Here is a 21,479-nt window from a genome sequence, read left to right on the forward strand (position 1 = left end):
AGAGCTTGACATTGTATCCTTTTATTTACAAAAATAATTCCTAAACATAAGCAGTAGAGACTTTGACTTTAGTACCAAATATTAAGGCCAAAAGGTGTTGTGGTTATAATTATTATTACCTGTTTCAATAGGGAATAGTGTTCAATATAAATAATATTCCGAATGTGTTCGGTCACTCAGATCAGTTCACTTGCGTGTAGTTACGAGAGTGTGATTGACCTTAAATTTCTAACCTTACGTGGTAATCGCTAAAGAGAAACTCATCAACCTATACAAAACTATGGTTCCGCTGTTGATAAAACTATGTTTAAATAACTTCTTACTTTTCGTAAACTATGTTTTCTAAATTCTCAAAAGTGGTTGTAATTTATTAAATTTAGTTGTCAGTTTATACTTATTAAATGATTTTTCTATACAAAACTATTAAAATCACTGTTTTCTATGATATTGGACATGTTTTCTTCAAAGCTTTACGGCAAACACCACTGATCAAATACCAGTAATGTGATGAGATAATATGATGTCTGAAAACAATTGGCAATCTGTGTAGAGAAACGTTTTTCCTACAATCACTTATATCTTACAATACAATAGGTACATATCAAACTCATGGCACAGACTCACGGGTAAAAATAACTCGTTAGGGTCAAGGAATACGAATCAGAGTAAATAAGTAGTCAGTTTTAACAATGCAATATATTTTGATGATATCGGTTATCCAGCGACAATGCTATATTCCGATAAAAAACATTGTACAGTAGGCCTACATTTAAAAAATTGTTTGGGCCCTAAAAATCATGAGTACCAACCTTACCAATTAGCAACAATGTCGAGAGCGGGAACAACCACACTCGTCCGGTAAACACCTATTTTCAGGATGTAATATACAATATACTATTAAGACACACTACACTGTTTTAATGAACTTCCCATGCAATGATTTAGTCCAGAAAACAGCTGTTTGCCACCAGCTGAATCAAATGGGGTTTCATTACGTACTACTGTACTGTAATGAGCTTTTCCTGACACCAACTGGCTAATTATATTTGGAAATGAACAAAAAACATAACCTCTTAGAGGTTATGAGTAGTGATTGTTAGTCCCTTAGTCGATGGGAATATATACAGGGTGTCCCGTAACTCTCTGGACACTTGTATATAGCGTTATTCCTTAAGTCAAGACAAACACATTTCACCATAGGAACATGGGTCTGTGGTGTCTAGTTTGCCGACTGTAGGCATTTATGTATTTTTTACAAAAAAAAACTAATGACTCCTAAACAGTTTGAGATACAGCTTTGATATTTTGCAAAAATGTTAATCTTATTGAGACCTATTATCGTTAGAAATTATACTAAAAAATCATTAACCGTTTCAAAATGGCGGCCATTTAAAATATTTGATGCCAAATTTCAAGAAACCCGTTAATATAACAAAAAAATTGCTAGAGACAAAAAAGTTTGTAAATCTTATGTAGTTTTCAATGATACCATTTGTTAAGATTGGATAAATAATAACAGAGAAACGTGTTGTTTTCGTAATGTATGACCACTTTTCTCCATTTAAACAATGCTTAGTACTCCTTTTACGTTGTTTAGCATTTTGAAACGGTTAATGATTTTTTAGTATAATTTCTAACGATAACAGGTCTCTATAAGATTAACATTTTTGCAAAATATCAAAGCTGTATCTCAAACCGTTTGGGAGTTATTAGTTTTTTTGTAAAAAACACATAAATACCGACAGTCGGTAAACTAGACACCACAGACCCATGTTCCTTTGGTGAAATGTGTTTGTCTTGACCTAAAGAATCAAGTGTCCAGAGAGTTACGGGACACCCTGTATATTGTACGCCACTCGTCGTTAAATTTGTTTACTGGACTAGTAACCTAATATACTATTACCTTATGTTTTGAAAAGAAAGAAATAATCTAAAAATGTAAACAATATCTATTCCTTACTTCAACTTGTACCTAAAACAAAGGCGAACAACTACACGGTACTCCTCCCGTGTATTTTATTGTTTTGATAAATAGAGAAATAACGAGTTCTCCTCAAAATTTGCACGTTATGTTAACTCGTAGTAAAACTCAAGATAGGAATAAACAGAATTAACACCCATCTTGCGGCATCGTACATCGCTCCGCCATTTTGTTGGTTTTACTTTTCCAGGGACCGGAAGTCATTTCTGTTGTCTCCGTGTTTCCGATTGGTCAGCCATGTTGCTTCAGTCTCATTGGTGGAGTCGTTGCGAACGGTGCTATTAGTGTTCCATTGTGTGAGCTTTTTACGTTACACCTTTTGTAGATTATAGTGTTTTGTGATTGGTTATTATTTGCATGTTGTATCTTGACTTGACTGCTATACAGTGCATATTTTTTTACTTCTACCCTCTGTAGTGTATTCCAACTTAGGTTGGGTGTTTGTGTGTTGTTAGTTGTAATGTGTTAGTTAAGTTATTTCACTTGAGAACGGAATCAGATTCCAGATCCCGAAACGTTGTGTATTGTTTTCTACAATCGTGATGGAAAATGTCTGCAATAAACCTTTGAACTACACGGTACTAACGGTGTGTAGGCCTACTTAGGGGGATTTGAGGAAGATACAGTGCAAATGATTCGCACGGGTTGGCTAGTTTAATTTAATTATTAATCTGAAATAAAATTCAATGATGTAATCTGGCAATGTCCAAAGAAAGATGCTACAAGGTTTCCCGCACTTTTATTGAATTCGTTAACCTTGACTAGTCCTTCTGGACCTTTACTCACACATCAGTTTCATTTTCATCTATTGTGACACACATTCTAATCTCTCACTACACTTTCTCTTCAACTGCCTTATTTGATGATCGTCTGGTTGAAATTTATTATTCGATTTACAAGCTAAATTATGAATATGTAATCAACAGACAACTATTTATTTGCATCAACTGTATTTACATCTCTAAAAATAGCTACATTACTTAAAGTGATTGATTAAATACAATATTTGTTAATAATTTATATGCTACTTATACAAATACAATATTCTTGGATGTATTATTCCTAGTTGCAATATGAGTTACAAAAATGTTTTAGCTACGTTGTTGTCCACAGGACATTTACATCCATTCTCTTGGTTTTTTGTTGTTCCAAAAAGAAGTGGTATTAATTCAACATACATAAAATAGTTACTATGTATATGCTGTCCTAATTGTTATTTTCCTTTCAGATTGTTTGGTTCTAAACAAGGCATTATGGTATTTTGAAACCTTTTTTTGCCTACGGTACTTGTTTTTAATCTTACAGAATCTGTTATATCCTTTGTAAACCATACAGGGTATTTACATTTATAATATATGTAAAGCAGATATATGTACTGTAGGTAGTACGGCAAGAACTAGATTCGGGATGGATTTACTTTTTCATTTTCATATCCCCAGAGGCAGAAAACGCAATTCGTAAACATTGTTTTATATATATATATATATATATATATATGTATATACACGCTATATCAAGTGATCGTGAACCCGACAACTAGAGTATTTTCGGTCCGATTTTTGGTGGAATGTGACGTGACCGTGCGCTGTGACAATCAGTTCACAATTTAAAATCACTAACCAACAAGATAGGGTTATAACAGCGGGGTGTTATGGGGCTTTGAGTCTTAAAAATATGAGATTTTTACCCTTTTAGTTTTTTATTTTTAGTTTTTACCCTTGAAACATAAATACTCCCGCCGCAGCAAACCTGCAGACAAAGTGAATTTCAATTCACATGGCTGGATTGTGTAAATGTATAAACGTATAAAATACTGGATAAATGTATTTTCATGTGTGTCATATCCGTATGTGTGTCCCGTTTATTTATTCGTTTATATTTTTGACGAACTCCACATGAGGGATTAGCAAGACATTCTGGACCTGAAGATGTGCTACTTTTTAAAAAGCATGAAACAGCTTTAGTTATCATACTACCAAACCGATCGTTTTTAAAGAAAACAGGTAATTTAAACCTATATTAGTTTATTCAGACAATCTAGAGGCCATTCCAACATGTATTTTTTGTCCTAAATTTGAAATACAGGGGCTTACGGTAACACATTTTGAATTGTAGAGATTGACTTCGAATTTTGGAGGTAACAGTTCAAATAACGGCAACAAAATTTGAATTGTAGAGGCTTGAGTATGTGCAAATTCCAATTGTAGAGGCTGCATTAAGCGTAAAAATTACTTAAGTAGTCTGCGGGTTTTCTGTGGTAGGGGTGTTTTCATTTCTCCTGTCTGTGTGTTTGTGTCTGTCTGTTTATCTGTATGTGTGTATGTGTACAGCTACAGACCACACCCGTTGTCCAATTGATGAAATTTTATATGTTTGTACTATTCAGCTTGAAATTGATCAATTCAGTGTCACTAGCAACATTAAAAATTATTTATTATGCTTATATTGCTCTGTGGGGAAACTCAGTGGATATTAGCAAAGTTTTTAAAGTCCAAAAAAGAATTATTAGAGTGATGATAGGGGCAGAATATGGATCAAGCTGTCATCGTTCTTTTAAGGAATTAAAAAAATGCCATTGACTTCTTTGTACATCTATGAAACAGTAAATTTTGTTCATTTAAATAATACCCTTTTTGATGAATTTAGACCCACTCATAGTTATAATACCCAAAACCCAAATCTGCTAATTTATCTAATTCCTATAACACTCTCATTTTGAGATCACATCAAAAGTAAAATCCTATACACTACAAAAATTTAAAATCTGGACTAAAGCATTATTGGTGGATAAATCATAGCACTTCCTGGCAGATTTCCTTAATAACCGTGACATTAATTGACCATTGGTTTTTTGTGAAATTTGACACGGAATGTTTTTTAATTGTTTTTTTCTCTGATATTGCTTCAAGACTCTACCTTTTTTGAATTGGTAACTTTCTCTCAATTGTGCTGTTATTGTTGTATTTTGTTGTAACTTTTCAGTTTTAGTTTTTATAACTTATTGATTGACCATGTCTTAATTCTTCTTGGGCTTCTAAATAATAACTACACAAAGTAGATTTAAAAGATTTATTTTGATAATAAAATCAACAGACTACAGAGCACAAAGCTACATTTTGGGGATGACACGGAAGTAGTAGTGAACAAGAAGAAGTCACATGAGCTTAGCTTAGAGTAGTTTTACATAGACCTACAGAGTAGTCTTACATAGGCCTACAATGGTAAATATAATATATAGCCTATGTATATAACATCTCCCCCCTAAAAATAAGGATTGAGAGTTCATGAAAACAAAATTGAACACACAATATTTACAAAACAAAATTAGTCTTCAAACCTTATTGGTTTTTTAATTACTCTTCCAAACCTTGTTCGGGATTGAGATGGGTTAGGGGTTGCGACAGGAGTCAAGCTAGTTTGGTTAGGTGTTGAGGCAGGAGTTAACCTAGGTGGAACAATAGGCCTATCAGTTTCATCATACAACTGAGTCATTGGATCTTCACTTGAGACTAAAGGGAATTTGTTAAAGGATTTTCTCAAAAATACCCTATTTCTTCTTAGTTCATTACCATTACTAGACTTAACTATATAGGATCTTGGTGTCTGGTGTTTTCTTATAATTAATCCTGGTTCCCAAACCTTTCCTGATTTTACCATAACATTATCACCTTTTTGAAAGGGAGGTAACTTATGTGATCCTCTATCATAATAAGCTTTTACAACTTTTTTGTGACTTTCTAACTTTGATTTAATCTCTTTACTGTTTACACAAATAGGTTTTAACACAGAACTAGCAGTTGGTAATGTTGTTTTGACTACCCGACCTAACATTATTTGTGCAGGTGACAGTTTTGTATCTTTTAAGGGAGTATTCCTGTACAACATTAGAGCTACATTAATGTCTTTCTTAGAGTCATTACATTTCCTCAATATATTCTTAGCTACTGAGACAAATTTTTCAGCAAGGCCATTAGACTGAGAGTGCAAAGGACTTATAGTAACCAGTTTAAAATTCCATTCATCCGCGAATTCTCTAAACACGACACTTCCAAAAGGCATGTTATCAGATACTAAAACATCTGGTGAGCCAAATCTAGCAAAAATCGGTTTAAGTACATCTATTACATTTTTTGCTGTTTTACCATTTAACAAGCACAATTCAAACCATCTACTGTATGAGTCTGCAACAACCAAATAATCATTATTACCAAATTGTAAGATATCAGCACTTATTCTTTCCCATGGCCTTGATGGAACAGGATGACTTAACATAGGTTCCTTAACATTACTTCTCCTAAACTTTTCACAAGTTTGACACTTTAGAACAAAATCCTCTATATCTGTAGACATATTAGGCCAGTACAACACTTGTCTGGCAAGAATTTTACACTTTTCTACACCTAGGTGGCTTTCATGGATTTTCTTCAACATACTCAATCTAAGTTTAGTTGGCACTATTACTTTGTCATTAAGAAACAATAAACCACCTTCATAGTTAATATCATGTTTAAGATTGAAATAAAACTGTACATTTTTAGGACACACATTTTTGAACTTGGGCCAACCCAATAAGTGATATTTTTTTAACATAGTCATAGTTTCATCTTCATCAATGGCTTTAATAAATTCTTGTTTCCTTTGTTCAGACATAGCCACATATTTACTAATAGTATGTACAACAAAAGAAAATTCTGGATCATCAGTAACAGGGTCTTTCAAATAAGACCGAGACAATGTATCGGCCATAAACATCAATATACCAGGTACATACACGAGTTTAAACTGATACTTCAAAAGTCTTAACAATAAACGTTGTAACCTAGCTGACACTTTACAAAGATCTTTTTCAACTATAGAAACTAATGGTTTGTGATCAGTCTGTACGGTAACTAGCCTACCATACGTTAACTGATGAAAACGTTCAAAGCCAAAGACAATAGCAAGTAACTCTTTCTCGATTTGAGCATAACGGGTCTCTGTATCGGTCAATGATCTTGATGCAAAGCCTATAGGGTGACCATTTTGAAGCAAGCATGCTCCGAGGCCATCTTTTGATGCGTCAACCTGAAGGGTTACTGGTTTAGAACTATTAAAAATAGCTAATGCTGGGGCAGAGACTAACTTACTCTTTAACTCACAAAATGATTTCTCATGTTCTGGGTACCATTGCCAATCAGTATCATTTTTAGTTAAGTTGCGCAAAGGTGCCGACAAAGTCGATAGGTTAGGAATATACTGTGACAAATACTTAGTCATACCTAAAAATCTTAACAATTCTTTCTTGTTTTGGGGTCTTTCCATTTCGACAATAGCTCTCACATGTTCTGGATTAGGCCTAATGCCATCACTTGAGACTAATTGACCTAAGAACTTAACCTCAGGGACTTTGTACTGGAACTTAGACAGATTAAACTTAACATTTTTTTCCCTAGCTCGGTCAAGTACTTTTTTCAAGATCATGTCATGTTCATTTTCATCTTTAGCAAAAATAATAAGATCATCAAAATATATTTCACATCCTGAAATATCCCCAAATATTTCTTTACAATGCTTTTGAAAGATCTCTGGTGCTGAGCACAGGCCATAAGGCAAAACATTAAAATAATACCTACCAAAAGGAGTATGGAAGGTAGTTAACAATGCACTACTTTCACTTAGCCTAAGATGCCAAAATCCTTCTTTCATGTCTAACACTGAAAAAACTTTTTTACCATGTAGCCTACTTAAAATTTCATCAGATTTGGGAATCAGATAGTGCTCTCTTTTGATATTTTTGTTCATTTCCCTAGGGTCAAGACATAGACGCAAATTACCATTAGGCTTTTCAACAATCACAAGATTTTGAACCCATTCAGTTGGTTCTGAAACTTTAGAGACTATACCCTGCTTATCTAGCCTATCCAAAGTGCTTTTTAACTTTTCATTTAAACTTAAAGGTATGCGCCTAGGTGGAAAGATTCTTGGTTCAGCATTTGGCTTTAGTTTGATTTCAACTTTGCCTGGAAATTTTCCTAGACCTTCAAATACATCATGGTACTGATTTACAATTTTATCTTTAGGATTTACAAAAATACTATTTACATTTACAACAGGCTTACAACTAATAGGCACTCTTTCAATTAACTTCAGTTTTACACAGGTTTCAAGTCCTAGTAAAGGAACAGAATTGACATCGGCTACTACAAATTCAACATTACTGACATTGTTCGCATTACGAGAGGAACAGTTAAGTAGTACTTTACCAATAGGTTTAACTTGAGAGTTTTGACCAAACCCTACCAATACAGTTGGTGTACTCAGCAATTTAGGCTTAAAGAGCAAACTATTAAAAGTTTTCAAAGGTAGCACATTAGCTTCCGAGCCTGAATCTAATTTAAAAGTAACCTCATCATTTTCACTTAAAACAATAGTTTCATACCAAGCCCTATTATTTAACTTGTTAGGCTTTGTTAGACCTTTTACACAATTAACATTCAAACTGTTATTCTCACTATTATCAGGTGACTTATTTTCTAGAGAGTTAACAAAGAGATCATCAGATTCACTGAAAAAGTCTAGGCCTATTGCATTTTCATCCTCAACAAGTTGATCCGCAGTCGCAGTGTCTGTTTCAACTTCATAAACTTTCTTCTTCGGTTTACCGTTAGCCTTGTTACTAAATTTAAGTCTATCTTTATTAGGGCAGCACTTAGCAAAATGATGTTTGTCCTTGCACAAAGCACAGTTCTTGTTATAGGCTGGACAGTTCCGAGCTCTATGGGTGTTTGCACACTTCTTACATAAAAAGAATTCATTGTGTTGCTTTGAGCCTACCTTAGAAGGTAACCTAGAAGTATTGTTACTAGACATAGGCCTACCTGTAACTTTGATAGACTCCACTGTATTTTGAAGTTCTCTAACCTGGTTTTGACTTGTTTCACAAGTTCGGCAGAACTCAACGGCTTTCTTGAGAGTGAGGCTTGTATCTCGCAGCAGACGTTCCTGCATCACTTTATCGCGAATCCCTAGCACCAGTCTGTCTCGAATCATATCTTCTTCGTCTTTAAATTCACAGTTGGATGCTGCTTTCTTCAGTTCTGTCACGTAAGAATCAACCGACTGACCTTCCTTCTGTCCCAACGAGTGGAACTTAAACCGTTCAAAAATTATGTTTTTTAGTGGCTGACAGTACTTATCAAATTCTCCTATAACTTCTTCGAGTTTGGGAGTTGACTCACTAAACGAGAAGGTATTATACACTTCTAGAGCCGCATCACCTATAGTGGTCAGCAATATAGCTATTTTTCGTCTCTCGGGCATCTTGTCGGATCCAAGGGCTTCCAAGTAGAGCATAAAACGTTGCTTAAATCTTTTCCAATTTTCAGATACGTTGCCACTAAGGTCCAATGCTTGTGGAGCTTGAAACGTTGCCATCGTGGTTTGAGGTTAACCTAATATTCACTAAGAAAATTCACTTGATACTAAACACTTCACTGTTCAAACTAAATATCCCAGTTCCGACACCATATTAATTCTTCTTGGGCTTCTAAATAATAACTACACAAAGTAGATTTAAAAGATTTATTTTGATAATAAAATCAACAGACTACAGAGCACAAAGCTACATTTTGGAGATGACACGGAAGTAGTAGTGAACAAGAAGAAGTCACATGAGCTTAGCTTAGAGTAGTTTTACATAGACCTACAGAGTAGTCTTACATAGGCCTACAATGGTAAATATAATATATAGCCTATGTATATAACACCATGCATCTGTTTACCATTGCCTTTGTAATGAAGAATGTTTTATGCAATAAAATACTTATGACTTATTCTATGGTATCTCAAAGTTTTTTTATTATTTTTTTTTTCAATGTTGATATTTTACATAAAAACTCATAGATTAACAGAAAAATTAAATTTTATAAAAAAATGGCCCGAGCGATTTTTATAAAAATGAAGTATGTTATAGTCCTTTGAACTCTGAACAAAATGGTACTCCCATTGCGGTGTAAAAATTACGGTCTAGAGTTTTTCTTACGTATATGTTATTTTCCTATAAAAACTCATAAATTAATTGAAAATTGGATTCTTTTTAAAAAGCCAGTTGTTTTAAAAAGTAGTATGTTACGGTCCTTATCTAAACATAATAGTGCAACCTCCATTGCTGTAAAAATAACGGTTCAAAAGCTATTGCAACTTTTGTGGTTTTGCCTATAAAATATTATAGTTTCTCCCACCCATGATAAAGTTTGTTGACAAGCTAATGAAAGAAAGAATGTGTCACTGCGATTACTGATGCCGTTTATTTATAATATAATTATGTTATAATAAATAACTTCTACGTATTCCTTAAATTAGAAATATATTTTTGAAACAATGTTATAGCTTGAGTTGACTCTATTTAATTCTGTTTCAGATATTGACGGCCTGCAAGACGAGTTGATGTGCAGTATCTGTGTTGAGCCGTATGTGGAAGTAAGTTTTGCACTAGGAATAGTGCTAATTTAATGTTTATGAGTTGTTGAAAGTACAACACTAAGTTTTAACTTTTATATTTCTTGTCTTTATATTTCAAGTACAGTAGATGCTCATCAACGTCGGTAGTGATGGATTCCTGAGCCCCATCTAAAAACAGCCATTATTATAATAGTAGTGGAAACACCGCTGAAATAGAGTCACAAGGTAGTTTCTATTTACGTATCAGGCAATAAGATGTGGCTTGCTATACAAAATTCCCCCCCCCCCCGCAGCAAACCTGTTGACTAAGCAAATTTCCATTTGTCTGAATTGATTTTCAATTGAATCTATTTAAATAACATTAGGTTTAACTATGTTAACAGAGTACCTAGGTTTTCTGCTACAATTAAACTAATAATGTGTGTTTGTTAATAAAATATTAATAGTTAAGTATAAAAATATGAATTTTCCAAGTTGGGTCAAAATACATCCATAAACAAGCAAACTACAACATTTTACAATATTCTCCATAAGAATAACATAAGAATTTTAAATTTACAATTTTTTGAATTTTCTCCGTTACCAATTACTGCACAAAAATACTTAGGTATACTAAATAATTTGGTTTTTTATGCTCTTTAAAAAGGTTAAGAGAGAAGATGGGAAATTTTATGTTTTAAGGGTTAAAAATAATTTTCACCCCATAAAACCCCGTTCCCATGGTACGATAATGCTGGTTCGCAAACTCATTCAAGTTTATCCCGCCTTACACCTTTAAACCAAATTGTATCAGGACAAAAATGACTCAAGTTATCGCATTCACAGACACATATATATATATATATGTATAAATATCCTCGCCCCAGCAAACCTGCCGACTAAGCAAATTTCCATCCGTCTGAATTGTTTTTCAGTTAAATCTATTTAAATAGCATTAGGTTTAACGAGTACCTAGGTTTGCTGCTACAAGGAAACTAATAAAGTGTGTTCTTTAGTAAAATGTTAATAGCTTAGTGTAAAATAAATAAATTTGCCAAGTTTGATCAAAATACAGTATATCCATAAACAAGCAAACTACAACATTTAAAAATATTCTCAATAAGAATAACATGGGAATTATAAATTTACAATTTTTTGAATTTTCTCCGTCACCAATAACCGTAAAAAACACTTTGATATAGGGCCTACTAAATTATTTGGTTTTTTAAGCTCTTTAAAAAGGTCTAGAGAGAAATTGAGAAATTTTGTGTTTTGGGGGTCATAAATGAGAATAACCAATTTTAATGAGAATAACCCCATAAAACCCCCCTAAAACCCAGTTCAAGTTTTTCCCGCCATAAACCTTAAAAAAAAAATTGTAATGGTGTTTTTGGCCTCTAAGGACATCAAAATGAAAAAGTAAATTGGTCCCGAGCCTAGGACTTACCATGCCACCTACGGTAATAGCCTCTTTCCTATAGGGAAATTTGCTAAAAATCCCTTCAGCTTATGCTAGGGTCTTAGGGTTTACTGTTAATACTTATCATCAACCTTAAGAATTTTTTTTGAAGTAATGTAGCTTACCAAATTTTGAGTCGAAACTCATAGATATATCCAATCAACACAACATAAGCACAAAACATAAAAGCATAGTCACAAAACATAGCACTGAGCACCAGTTGAGAATCACCAGTTGTCTGGTTATGGGAGGCGTTGGGGCTACCAGCCGCGTGTAGTACAGTCTAACCTTGATATAACGAACCTTAATATAACGAATTCCTCGATATATCGAATTTTTTTTAATCCCCTAGAATTCTCCATAAGACACAATGTATATTTTACCTCTACATAACAAAAAAACAATAACAACGACCTTGATTTAACGAATTTTTCGTGATTTCGGCTAAAATAAGACACCTCAATATAACGAATTTATCATTGTCAGAACCTCTACATTGCGAATTTAACCTCTGCATAACGAATTGTCTACGTCTTTCCCTCGATATAACAGACCCCCCACCCAATTATTGTTTTGGGAAAATCTGTTTCTTTATCAAATGAAATGGAAAGGTCACGTCATCGCTTGCGCTTACATTCGTCTGCTCCGTTTTACATCTTTGTCTGCTGTTGCTGCGCGCGCTATGTTGCAACTGAGGACTGATTTCATTCACTGAGGACTGATGACGACGTAATGTTTAGTAAGCTGTGATTGGGCGATATGGGATAGCTATGGTGAATTGTACAATTTTTGGATAAAGAGAAACCTAAGAAAGAATATAAATACAAAACCAAAGAGAAACTATAGCAACATCGTTATCTTAACATTTCTTTACGAGTGTTTTTATTATCCTTAAGTTGGCTATGATTATAAACTTTTATAATGACTTATCTAATAATTTATTGTTTTCAATACGATTTGTTTCAACTAGCAACACCAATGCTATAGTTAATGATTATTATTGACATTCCTCTGTTGTGATAAATCAGTACTGTACTGTAAATAGCCTACCGGCCTATCACGAGCAGTAGCTTACAAAACTTTCTACCGTTTTGTTTTGTTTTTTACATGGTTTATAACTACGCAATACAGTGTTTGGCTAGGTTTTAGGAGGGTTAGAACAAGTTGTGATTTTAAACTTACAGTTTTTAACTCAAGGTTGTACCAAGGTCAATGCCATTGTCATGATTGTGCAATATTCAAGATCCCTCCCCTTTATTTTGCCGGATAATTTAGGTTCTACTGTACAATGTAAACACTGTACTGTAAAGTATTGTAGCGTAGCCTATGCTACTTTAATCGTATTTTAATGAGGTCAAATCCCGACCTATATTGACCGACGCTGGTCTGAACCTCGACTTAGCGAAATTCCTGCAAACCTAACCTCTATATAACGAACCTCGTTTTAACAAAATCCTTGATATAACGAATATTCAGTTTGGTCCCTTCAGATTCGTTATACTGAGGTTAGACTGTAGTACGGTCTTGTAGTGAGTCAACGATGCTTTGGTGGTTTGTGTGTTTGTGTATGTGTGTGTGTGTAGACGTAGTATGAATGGTTCCAATTCCCAGTGACTTTTGTATTTTTGACGGTATTATTAAATCCTTTCTTAACTTAAATTTTATTTTACCTTATTTTTATACACTTTTAACTTTTTAGTTTTTCATCATAAGTTTTTAAGTTATCTACTGTGGCTCTCTAGTGAAACTGTTTTTCTCCCTTTGTAAATATGTATTAGCATGTAGTATAATGGTGTTGTTACTAGATTCTAAGATTATGGACTGATTTTAACTTGTTCCCCACGCACAGGCTTTGCCTATGTAGGGACCATCCATTTGTTTGAATATTGTAATTTTGTATACCGTTTCTATAACTATTTTTGTAGAATAAATTATTTTGATTTCTCCAGAAGGTGATTTTTTCAGGTAAGCAATAGCTAAGTCAACTCTTTCTTTTCAGTGAATTCCTAACTAGTTACTTGGCTTTCCTTTAAAATACAAACCTAAGAATTGTAATTAAATATGTCATGTTTTAGCCTACTGCTTTAAACTGTGGGCACATGTTCTGCAGTAAATGTATATCTGAATGGATGAACAAGAAGAGGTTTTGCCCACTATGCCATCGAAGTGTTTCTACTACAGTGAGGATCCACATGGATGCACTAATACAAAGGACTAAATTGATGTCCAAGAAAGCAGAAACTCGAAGAGAAGCACATCTCTCACAACAAAAGAAACGTAATTGCATTTTTTTTACAATTACTTAATCATTCTTAAAAAATAATTCAATTTTAAGGAGCTATTTGGCTTTTTTGGTAGCTGGTAAAAAAATTTAAGTTGGGCCCTTCTTAAAATTATTATTAGAAAACTACATTATGTCTCTGGATGATTGGGTACTGTAAGCATACGTCTTGTTTGCCAGGGGTGTGTGCGGGGGGAGAGCATTACCAATCTCCCACTGCAGTTAAAGTTTCGTGGCATTGGTCGGACTACAAACATTCTACCAGCGCTGTTCACGTTGTTTTCAATTTCACTAAAATTAGGTTTAACGAGTACATAGGTTTGCTGCTACAGGGAGGGTAATAAAGTGTGTTTTTTAGTAAAACATCAATAGATTTGTATAAAAGAAATAGATTTTCCAAGTTTGATCAAAATATATACATTAACAAACAAACAACAACATTTTACTTATTCTCCATAAGAATAACATGGGAATTTTAAATTTACAATTTTTTTAATTTCATCTGTAACCAATAACCAAACAAAAACATTTCAATATACTCAAATATTTGGATTTTTAAGCTCTTCAAAATGGTCTAAAGAGTAATTGGGAAATTTCCATTTTGGTGTCCATGAGAAGTTCCATTTTCCAAATAACTTATGTCTCATAATAGAAACGTAAAAAAAATATTATGTGTACCTTGTAATTTATGTACAGTATTTACTTTCAATTTCTACTTTTATTCTAGTATGCCTAAATGGTTTTATAATAGGGACTAAAAAATATATATAAGATTTTACTTGTGAAATATGTAAAAAAATCTGAGGAAATTAATTGATAATTGAGTTTATTTTATAGGAAAGTCACTTGAAACCGAGTATTCCCCGAAGAAATTATGTAGCGAAACGGAAACAAATTCAGATGCTCCAGTTGAAACAACCACCATTCCAGTCGAAACCGTTACATACTACCTTCCCAGCATGGGCCCCAGCACAACTAATCACACAGAAGGGTAAGTTGACGATAAAGTTGTTGTTTTATTATCTTAAATAATATACTGTATTTTCATTAATATAATTAATACATACATTAAATTTTATCCTATGTTGAGAAGATGAGTGGCATTTCCATTCAAATCTTTGCAGGACTTCCAATGCTCTATTTAAAATGTGAAATTACCCTTAAAACAATGAGTTGTAGTTTAAACAGTAATCTGTACACCAGCAACATTGTTGGTTTTACATGATGTAGCTGTACCTGTAGTTTGGTAGCCAACACTTGGCTTTAGACAGGGTGTTCAAAAAAGGTGGGGACATAATTTATGTAGTGATTCCATGATCAAATGTCAAGAATAAATAACCGCCATTTTATATTTATTATATATACAATTTTATCTTAATAATGTTTTAAACGATCTTTATGAAACTTGGTATGTATGTAAAGGTAAAAGAGACCTTTGTTAGAAAAAAATCATCTTGGTTCAACTTAAAACTTCAAAATGGCAGCCATTTTAATTCTGTAAACTTAAACTACACAAAAATGGCAGATTTTATGAAAAAATGTCATGAACACTTTTATTTAGCATTTCCAATTCCCTACCTATCAATTGATATCAAGTTAAAAACAATCATATTAGAAATAGCAGAAGGTTTGCCCCATTTTACAACTAAAAATCTAAATTTTAATTTGAATCAAGGTGATTTTTTGTCTAACATTGGTCTCTTCTACCTTAACTTACATACCAAGATTCTTAAAGATCGGTTGAAAACATGCAAAGATAACAATGATTATGTAAAAAATACTAAATGGCGGATATCTGGTTAATAAAGTTATAAAAAAAAAATATATATTCTTGATTTTCTCTTTGTTTTGACCAAAGTAATCACTATATAAATTATGTCCCCACCTTTTTTGAACACCTTGTATAAGGACAAGAAGTCTACTTAAGAAACAAATTATACATACCAAGGTGCATAGTTTAAGTTGAAGGACACAGTAGAATAAACCAGATGTTACATATTAAGATTACCTGGTTTTTAAATTGGATCATGTTTTGAACCACCTCCCCACCTCAGTAAGTATGGCTGGGGGTTGGGTACAGTTTTGAACCACCAAAATGTGTTTCAAATTTTTCCCAGTATCCATATCATTAACCCTAGAATGCCCGTGTGTAGTAAATTTACTCCAGACACATTTTTCATTTGAAATAAAGTATGTAAAAAGGCAAGATGACGAACCTTCATTTACGACTCGATCTTGAAGTCTACGTTGATATAGGGTCAGTTTTATAAAGCTAGCGCCATGGTGGAAGTAAATAAGGTGTGCTACTGCGCATCGTAGCCGGCTGCAGGCGGTGCGGGGGAGGGGTATCGTGACGTCACCTTGGGGGCAAACATGCCTCGCGACCATATAGAACAGTGACGCCGCTCTAATAAAATTGTAATTTTTAATAGTAAGAACCGATAAAAAATGCTGAAACTTTGCAAAGTCTTGGACTATTAACATAGGATGCTTATGATTTAAATTTTATTAATTTATTTGAATTAAAAACCATTCAACCACCGATCAAACTTCAAACTTTTTCATACTAACACAAAAAAGTTAGTCGGCTACCAAATCACGTATTATTTGGTCAGGTTTATGAGACCTGTGGGAATGTTTTAGGGAAAGGTTCTAATTTAACTGTAGTATCGGTTGGATTTCGATAAAAGAATTACTTTTTTAGCTACGAAGAATTATATCAAGCAGCAACGGAGCGCGCGCTCAGCCGATGTCACCGTTTATTGGATAATAAGGCCACGCATTTATTATCCAAAACACTGTAGCTACATGTTATAAGAATATATTTTGTTTTCTACATTTTAAATTAAATATGTAATATTAACATGTGACAGATATAACAAGTTTTACATTAAAATGCGTTGCAACGTCTTCGTTTTTATACAAATTAACTCTCTTTGATAACAGTTGCCATAAAATTTGTAGGATCGGAAATGAATATCATTTCCGTAACCAAAAACATAGTTTATTACATTTTGCAATCTTATAAAAATATTTACGACCTGAAAGTAAACATCTAAAAAATTAAACATTTCATCACCTCTGGATTTTTCTAAACTTGTTTAAGTTTCTTTAGAAATTTTCTTTTTTCGCCAATAGCAAAATTGCATTGTCTTAGCCTCCGGTTAATTTGTTGAGGAAAACTAAAATATCGCACGTTTGGTTGCGTTTTCTTATTTTTCGAACTATTACAACAACCGTACACTGCACAATGGGGCATTTTTGTAGAAAGATGCGTGTGCCCTATGGAAAACTGACATCTACTGCAACTCGCGGTGAACACAGAAACGAAAACAAAACAAACAACACGTGATTATACCCGCACACACCCCCGCACCAGAGTCAAAGTTGCGACATAGATAACAACCCCAGTGAAATAGGATCCTAGCTGTCGAATTAAACTGGAATATCACATTTTATTATCATGGTATTGCAAGAGTGAAACAATTTTATATTTTAACCTGATTATAAATACAATGTTTAATCACCAACTTATTTTTTAACAGAGTACATATTATGTTATATACTTTGTTAAATACATTCCTTTGCCTTAAAGATAATTTATTATTTAAACCACTATTTGCAAACTTTGGTTTTAACTAATCAACGATTTGCAATACTTTAAATGCAATTTGGCTACGTTAACCCTATTCACCAAGGAGACAATATTATATATTCTCTGTGAACTATTACGAAATAACCCATATTCAAACGGGGAAAAACACACTGAAGTCAACAGAACAACAATTTTTCACATAAAAATATAAATACATGAATAAAAATATCAATGGTACTATATTCATGAAACTACATTATTTGTTGGATGGCAATGTGTGATTAATATTTGGCAACTGACTCGACTCGCAGCACGCGCTCCGATCACGCGCTCATATAACTTAGCATATCTCAGGAAATAACGCCTCTAACGGTATATAGTTTGAAGGAAAGTTAAATTTGGATCTTTATCTAAAACTTTCCCGCTGGTCAAATGCTTCTAACCAAATAGTACGTGATTTGGTAGCCGACTAACTTTTACATATTTAGTTTTAAGAAAGGCCAAGTATAAAGAGTGATTTCACACTTTAGTTTTTAACAATTACAAACTATTTTTTCACAACACGCATCGTCCACTTATAATTGATGTCCATGTCAAGTTTCATAATTTTTCCTCAATTCTAACAGTCCAAAATGTTGATGTTAATAGAGCAGTGTCACGCTGAGCTATATACGCGCGCGAAGCGGTTTGCCCCCAAGGTGACATCACGTCGCGATGCGCAGAACGGTCTCAAACTCGTCCGGCTGAGTAGCACACCTTATTTACTTCCACCATGGCTAGCGCTTCACACTAACAGGAAACTTTTCACGCCATGCGAGCATTGGCATTAGTTAACATGTTATGTCTGAAGTGGAAAATAGTGTATTATTGAGATTTAATATAGCGTTTGTATGCTACTTTTATTATTTTAGTGAATTTCCCTATAGGGAAGTGGCTATTACCGCTGGTGGCAGGGTAAGACCTAGACCCTGGACCAATATACTTTTTCATTCTGATGCCCCCTGAGGTCAAAAACACTATTCGTTGAATATTTTATATGTGTTTTGTGTGTGTGTGTGTCCCACGAAGAGGTTTAAACGTTTGATTTAATATTACTTGCCCATTTATGCATCAGACATTTTAAAACTTAACACTATTTATAAAGTAGATTGTAAAGATATTCTGGGGAAATTTCAACCCCCGAACTCTTGTAGAAACAAAATGGTGGCATATTGGAAAATGATACCTAAAAACATTTTAAATGGTTTCAAACAAATCAGATAATAACTCAAGAAAGTGATTTTTATAGGAAGAATATTGGTAATCACTTCAATATGCCACCATTTTGTTTCTAAAAGGGTTAGGGAGCTGAAATTTTCCTAGAATATTTTTAAACCCTACTTTATAAAATGTGAAAAGTTTGAAAATGCTGGGTGTACAAATGGGCAAGAAATATAATTTAGAACGTTTAAACCTCTTCGTGGGACACTCTGTATATAACTTTTTTTAAGAAACAGTGCTAATTTTTGTTTAATAGATAAAATTACAATTTTAAGTAAATATTATTTTCTTAATATTCTTTATTACCGAACAGGAATGATTGTAATCAACCGGGAACTTCTAGACAACCACCTCCCATTGCTGTGGTCAATCCCTCCAACGTTCCAGTGGCTCAAATTCCTATGCCAGCCGCCCCAAGGGTGCAAACTAATACCTCCGGTGAGGCTGACACAGTCATTGACCTGACTGACTTGTAGCAAGGCTTAGCGTTACCTCATCCCACCAAAGAATTTATAGTTGTTCCATCAATTATGTGATACTGTTGATTGGTTAATTTTTGTATTGTTTTTAATTGATTTAAGGATGTTAATTAGAAAATGAGATTTTAACTTGTTAACTTGTTTAATTAATGTGTTTTGTATTTTTGTAACAGAGAGGTAATACTTTTAGGCAGTGCCATATGTATAAGCAATGTAACTACTGATTTTGAGGATTAAATTTCTGTTTTTAGTTTTCTATTTTGTTTTGACTCTTTTGGTAGAGTCTCAATTATTTATCAATTATGTTTTACTGTTGATTGGTTAATTTTTTAATTGTTTTCAATTGATTTAAGGATGTAAATTTTAAAAAGAGATTCCAACTATATTACACATTTGAAGTACCGGTAATGTGTTTTGTATTTTTGTAACAGAGAGGTAATACTTTTAGGCAGTGCCATATGTTATAAGCAATGTAATTCTACTGATTTTTAGGATTAAATATCTGTTTAATTTTCTATTTTGTTTTGAATTTCTTGTTAGAGTCTCGAATACTGACTTACGTTATGCTTCCTTTAGACAATCTCAAGCTTTTACCTTGTGACATGGTTGAACACCATCACGTGGGGTAACAAAACCTTTTTCTACACCTGTAATTTCCTATAGTTTTCACTTGCTGTATTTGACCATGGGTAAAGTAGGGGTTTTACCTGTATTATCCTATTATTTTTATTATTTAAAAAAACCTGTATTTTACCATGGGTTCAGAATACCAGTTTGCCAACGCATACATAGTCCGAACTGAGATATGTGACTGAATGTACGTGCGTCATCGCTTTATCTTATATTTAACTGTTTCAATAGTGGGATTTTTACTTTGTGAATTATTTTTTTAATTGTGATAATGGCTTCAAATCAAAAACAGTTTTGAGTTTAATGTAAAGTAACTTGTACAAATATTATACCTGAATTTTAAAAACTTTCTATGTTTTAATAAGCATTTTTCCACATAGTCTATCTTGCTACAACTTGTTAAGGTTGTAATCGAGACTCTACTGTAGTGTGTAAGTTAGTTAAGATGTAATAGATTTTTTTTAGTTGACAATACTGTAGAGTCTTGTCTTTTCAATTAAATGTAGCCTACTTATAGATACAAAATTATTTTCTCTGTCAAACTAACTCAACAATTTGTGAACCAGAGGTTGTCAAGTTTTGGGGCTTGTCAATTTACTGGTGAGGAAGCTAGGGTTTACCTTACAATTATTAAAATACATTTGCAATTTCGTAAGCTATTCATTGTGACCCTTGGTTGCAATATATTATTGGTAAAATAAAATAATTACCTTATCCAACCACAGTTGTTTGTATGACGACTAGTTTCGTTCCTTAGAACTTTGTCAGGTCATTTGTATGCAACCACTTCATCAATGTATTAATAGTTAAACAGTCACAATAGTTAAAAGTTGTCATGTTGAAAAACATAATTAAAATGGAATAAAAATTATAAACTAATTAAAATTGTACAGGTTAGCCAGCACTGTCTGATCACTGCCATTGATTAAATAAAATGTGAGTTTATAAAACTGAGCTTTATTTAGTCAGTGACAGTGATAAAACAGTGCTTGCTAACCTGTACAGTTTTAATCAGTTTATCATTTTTATTCCATTTTAATTATTTTTTCCAACATGCAAACTTTTAATTATTGTGACTGTGGCAGTCTTTTAGAGATTCTATGGAAACACCACAATGTATTAATACATTGATGATGTGGTTGCTTACTAATGACCTGACGAAATTCTAAGGAATGAAACTAGTCGTCATACAAACAACTGTAGTTGTATAAGGTAATTATTCTTTTTTATCAATATTTTTTTAAGATATCATGTATATCATGTAAATAAAGTTATATAAAAATGATACTGTGTTGATGGTTATTTTCTTTTCCTAGGAAAAATGATTATTGTGTTAAACAACCAAAAAATAATTTATTTTTAGATTAAAATACTCA

At 33.2% G+C, this 21,479-nt stretch overlaps 1 protein-coding gene across 4 annotated transcripts in view; it reads left to right on the forward strand.

The window, feature by feature from the left end:
- LOC128998063 (E3 ubiquitin-protein ligase rnf8-like) overlaps positions 1 to 21,284 on the forward strand; it is a 34,214-nt gene extending 12,930 nt beyond the window's left edge. For 2 of the 4 annotated variants that reach the window (XM_054424031.1, XM_054424032.1), the window contains 4 exons: positions 10,380 to 10,438; positions 13,934 to 14,135; positions 14,977 to 15,130; positions 19,308 to 21,284. In XM_054424031.1, the coding sequence (XP_054280006.1) occupies positions 10,380 to 10,438; positions 13,934 to 14,135; positions 14,977 to 15,130; positions 19,308 to 19,470 (578 nt within the window). In that variant the 3' untranslated portion in view covers positions 19,471 to 21,284. Of the gene's footprint in view, positions 1 to 2,171; positions 2,278 to 10,379; positions 10,439 to 13,933; positions 14,136 to 14,976; positions 15,131 to 19,307 lie in introns of all 4 variants that reach the window. The other 2 variants (XM_054424033.1, XM_054424034.1) reach the window with 2 other exon arrangements.
- The last annotated feature ends 195 nt before the right edge of the window (positions 21,285 to 21,479 follow it).

Source organism: Macrosteles quadrilineatus, unplaced genomic scaffold (assembly GCF_028750875.1).
Source record: "Macrosteles quadrilineatus isolate MER2022 unplaced genomic scaffold, UCM_ALF_1.0 Scaffold_7__1_contigs__length_78375512, whole genome shotgun sequence".
Classification (NCBI taxonomy): domain Eukaryota; kingdom Metazoa; phylum Arthropoda; class Insecta; order Hemiptera; family Cicadellidae; genus Macrosteles; species Macrosteles quadrilineatus.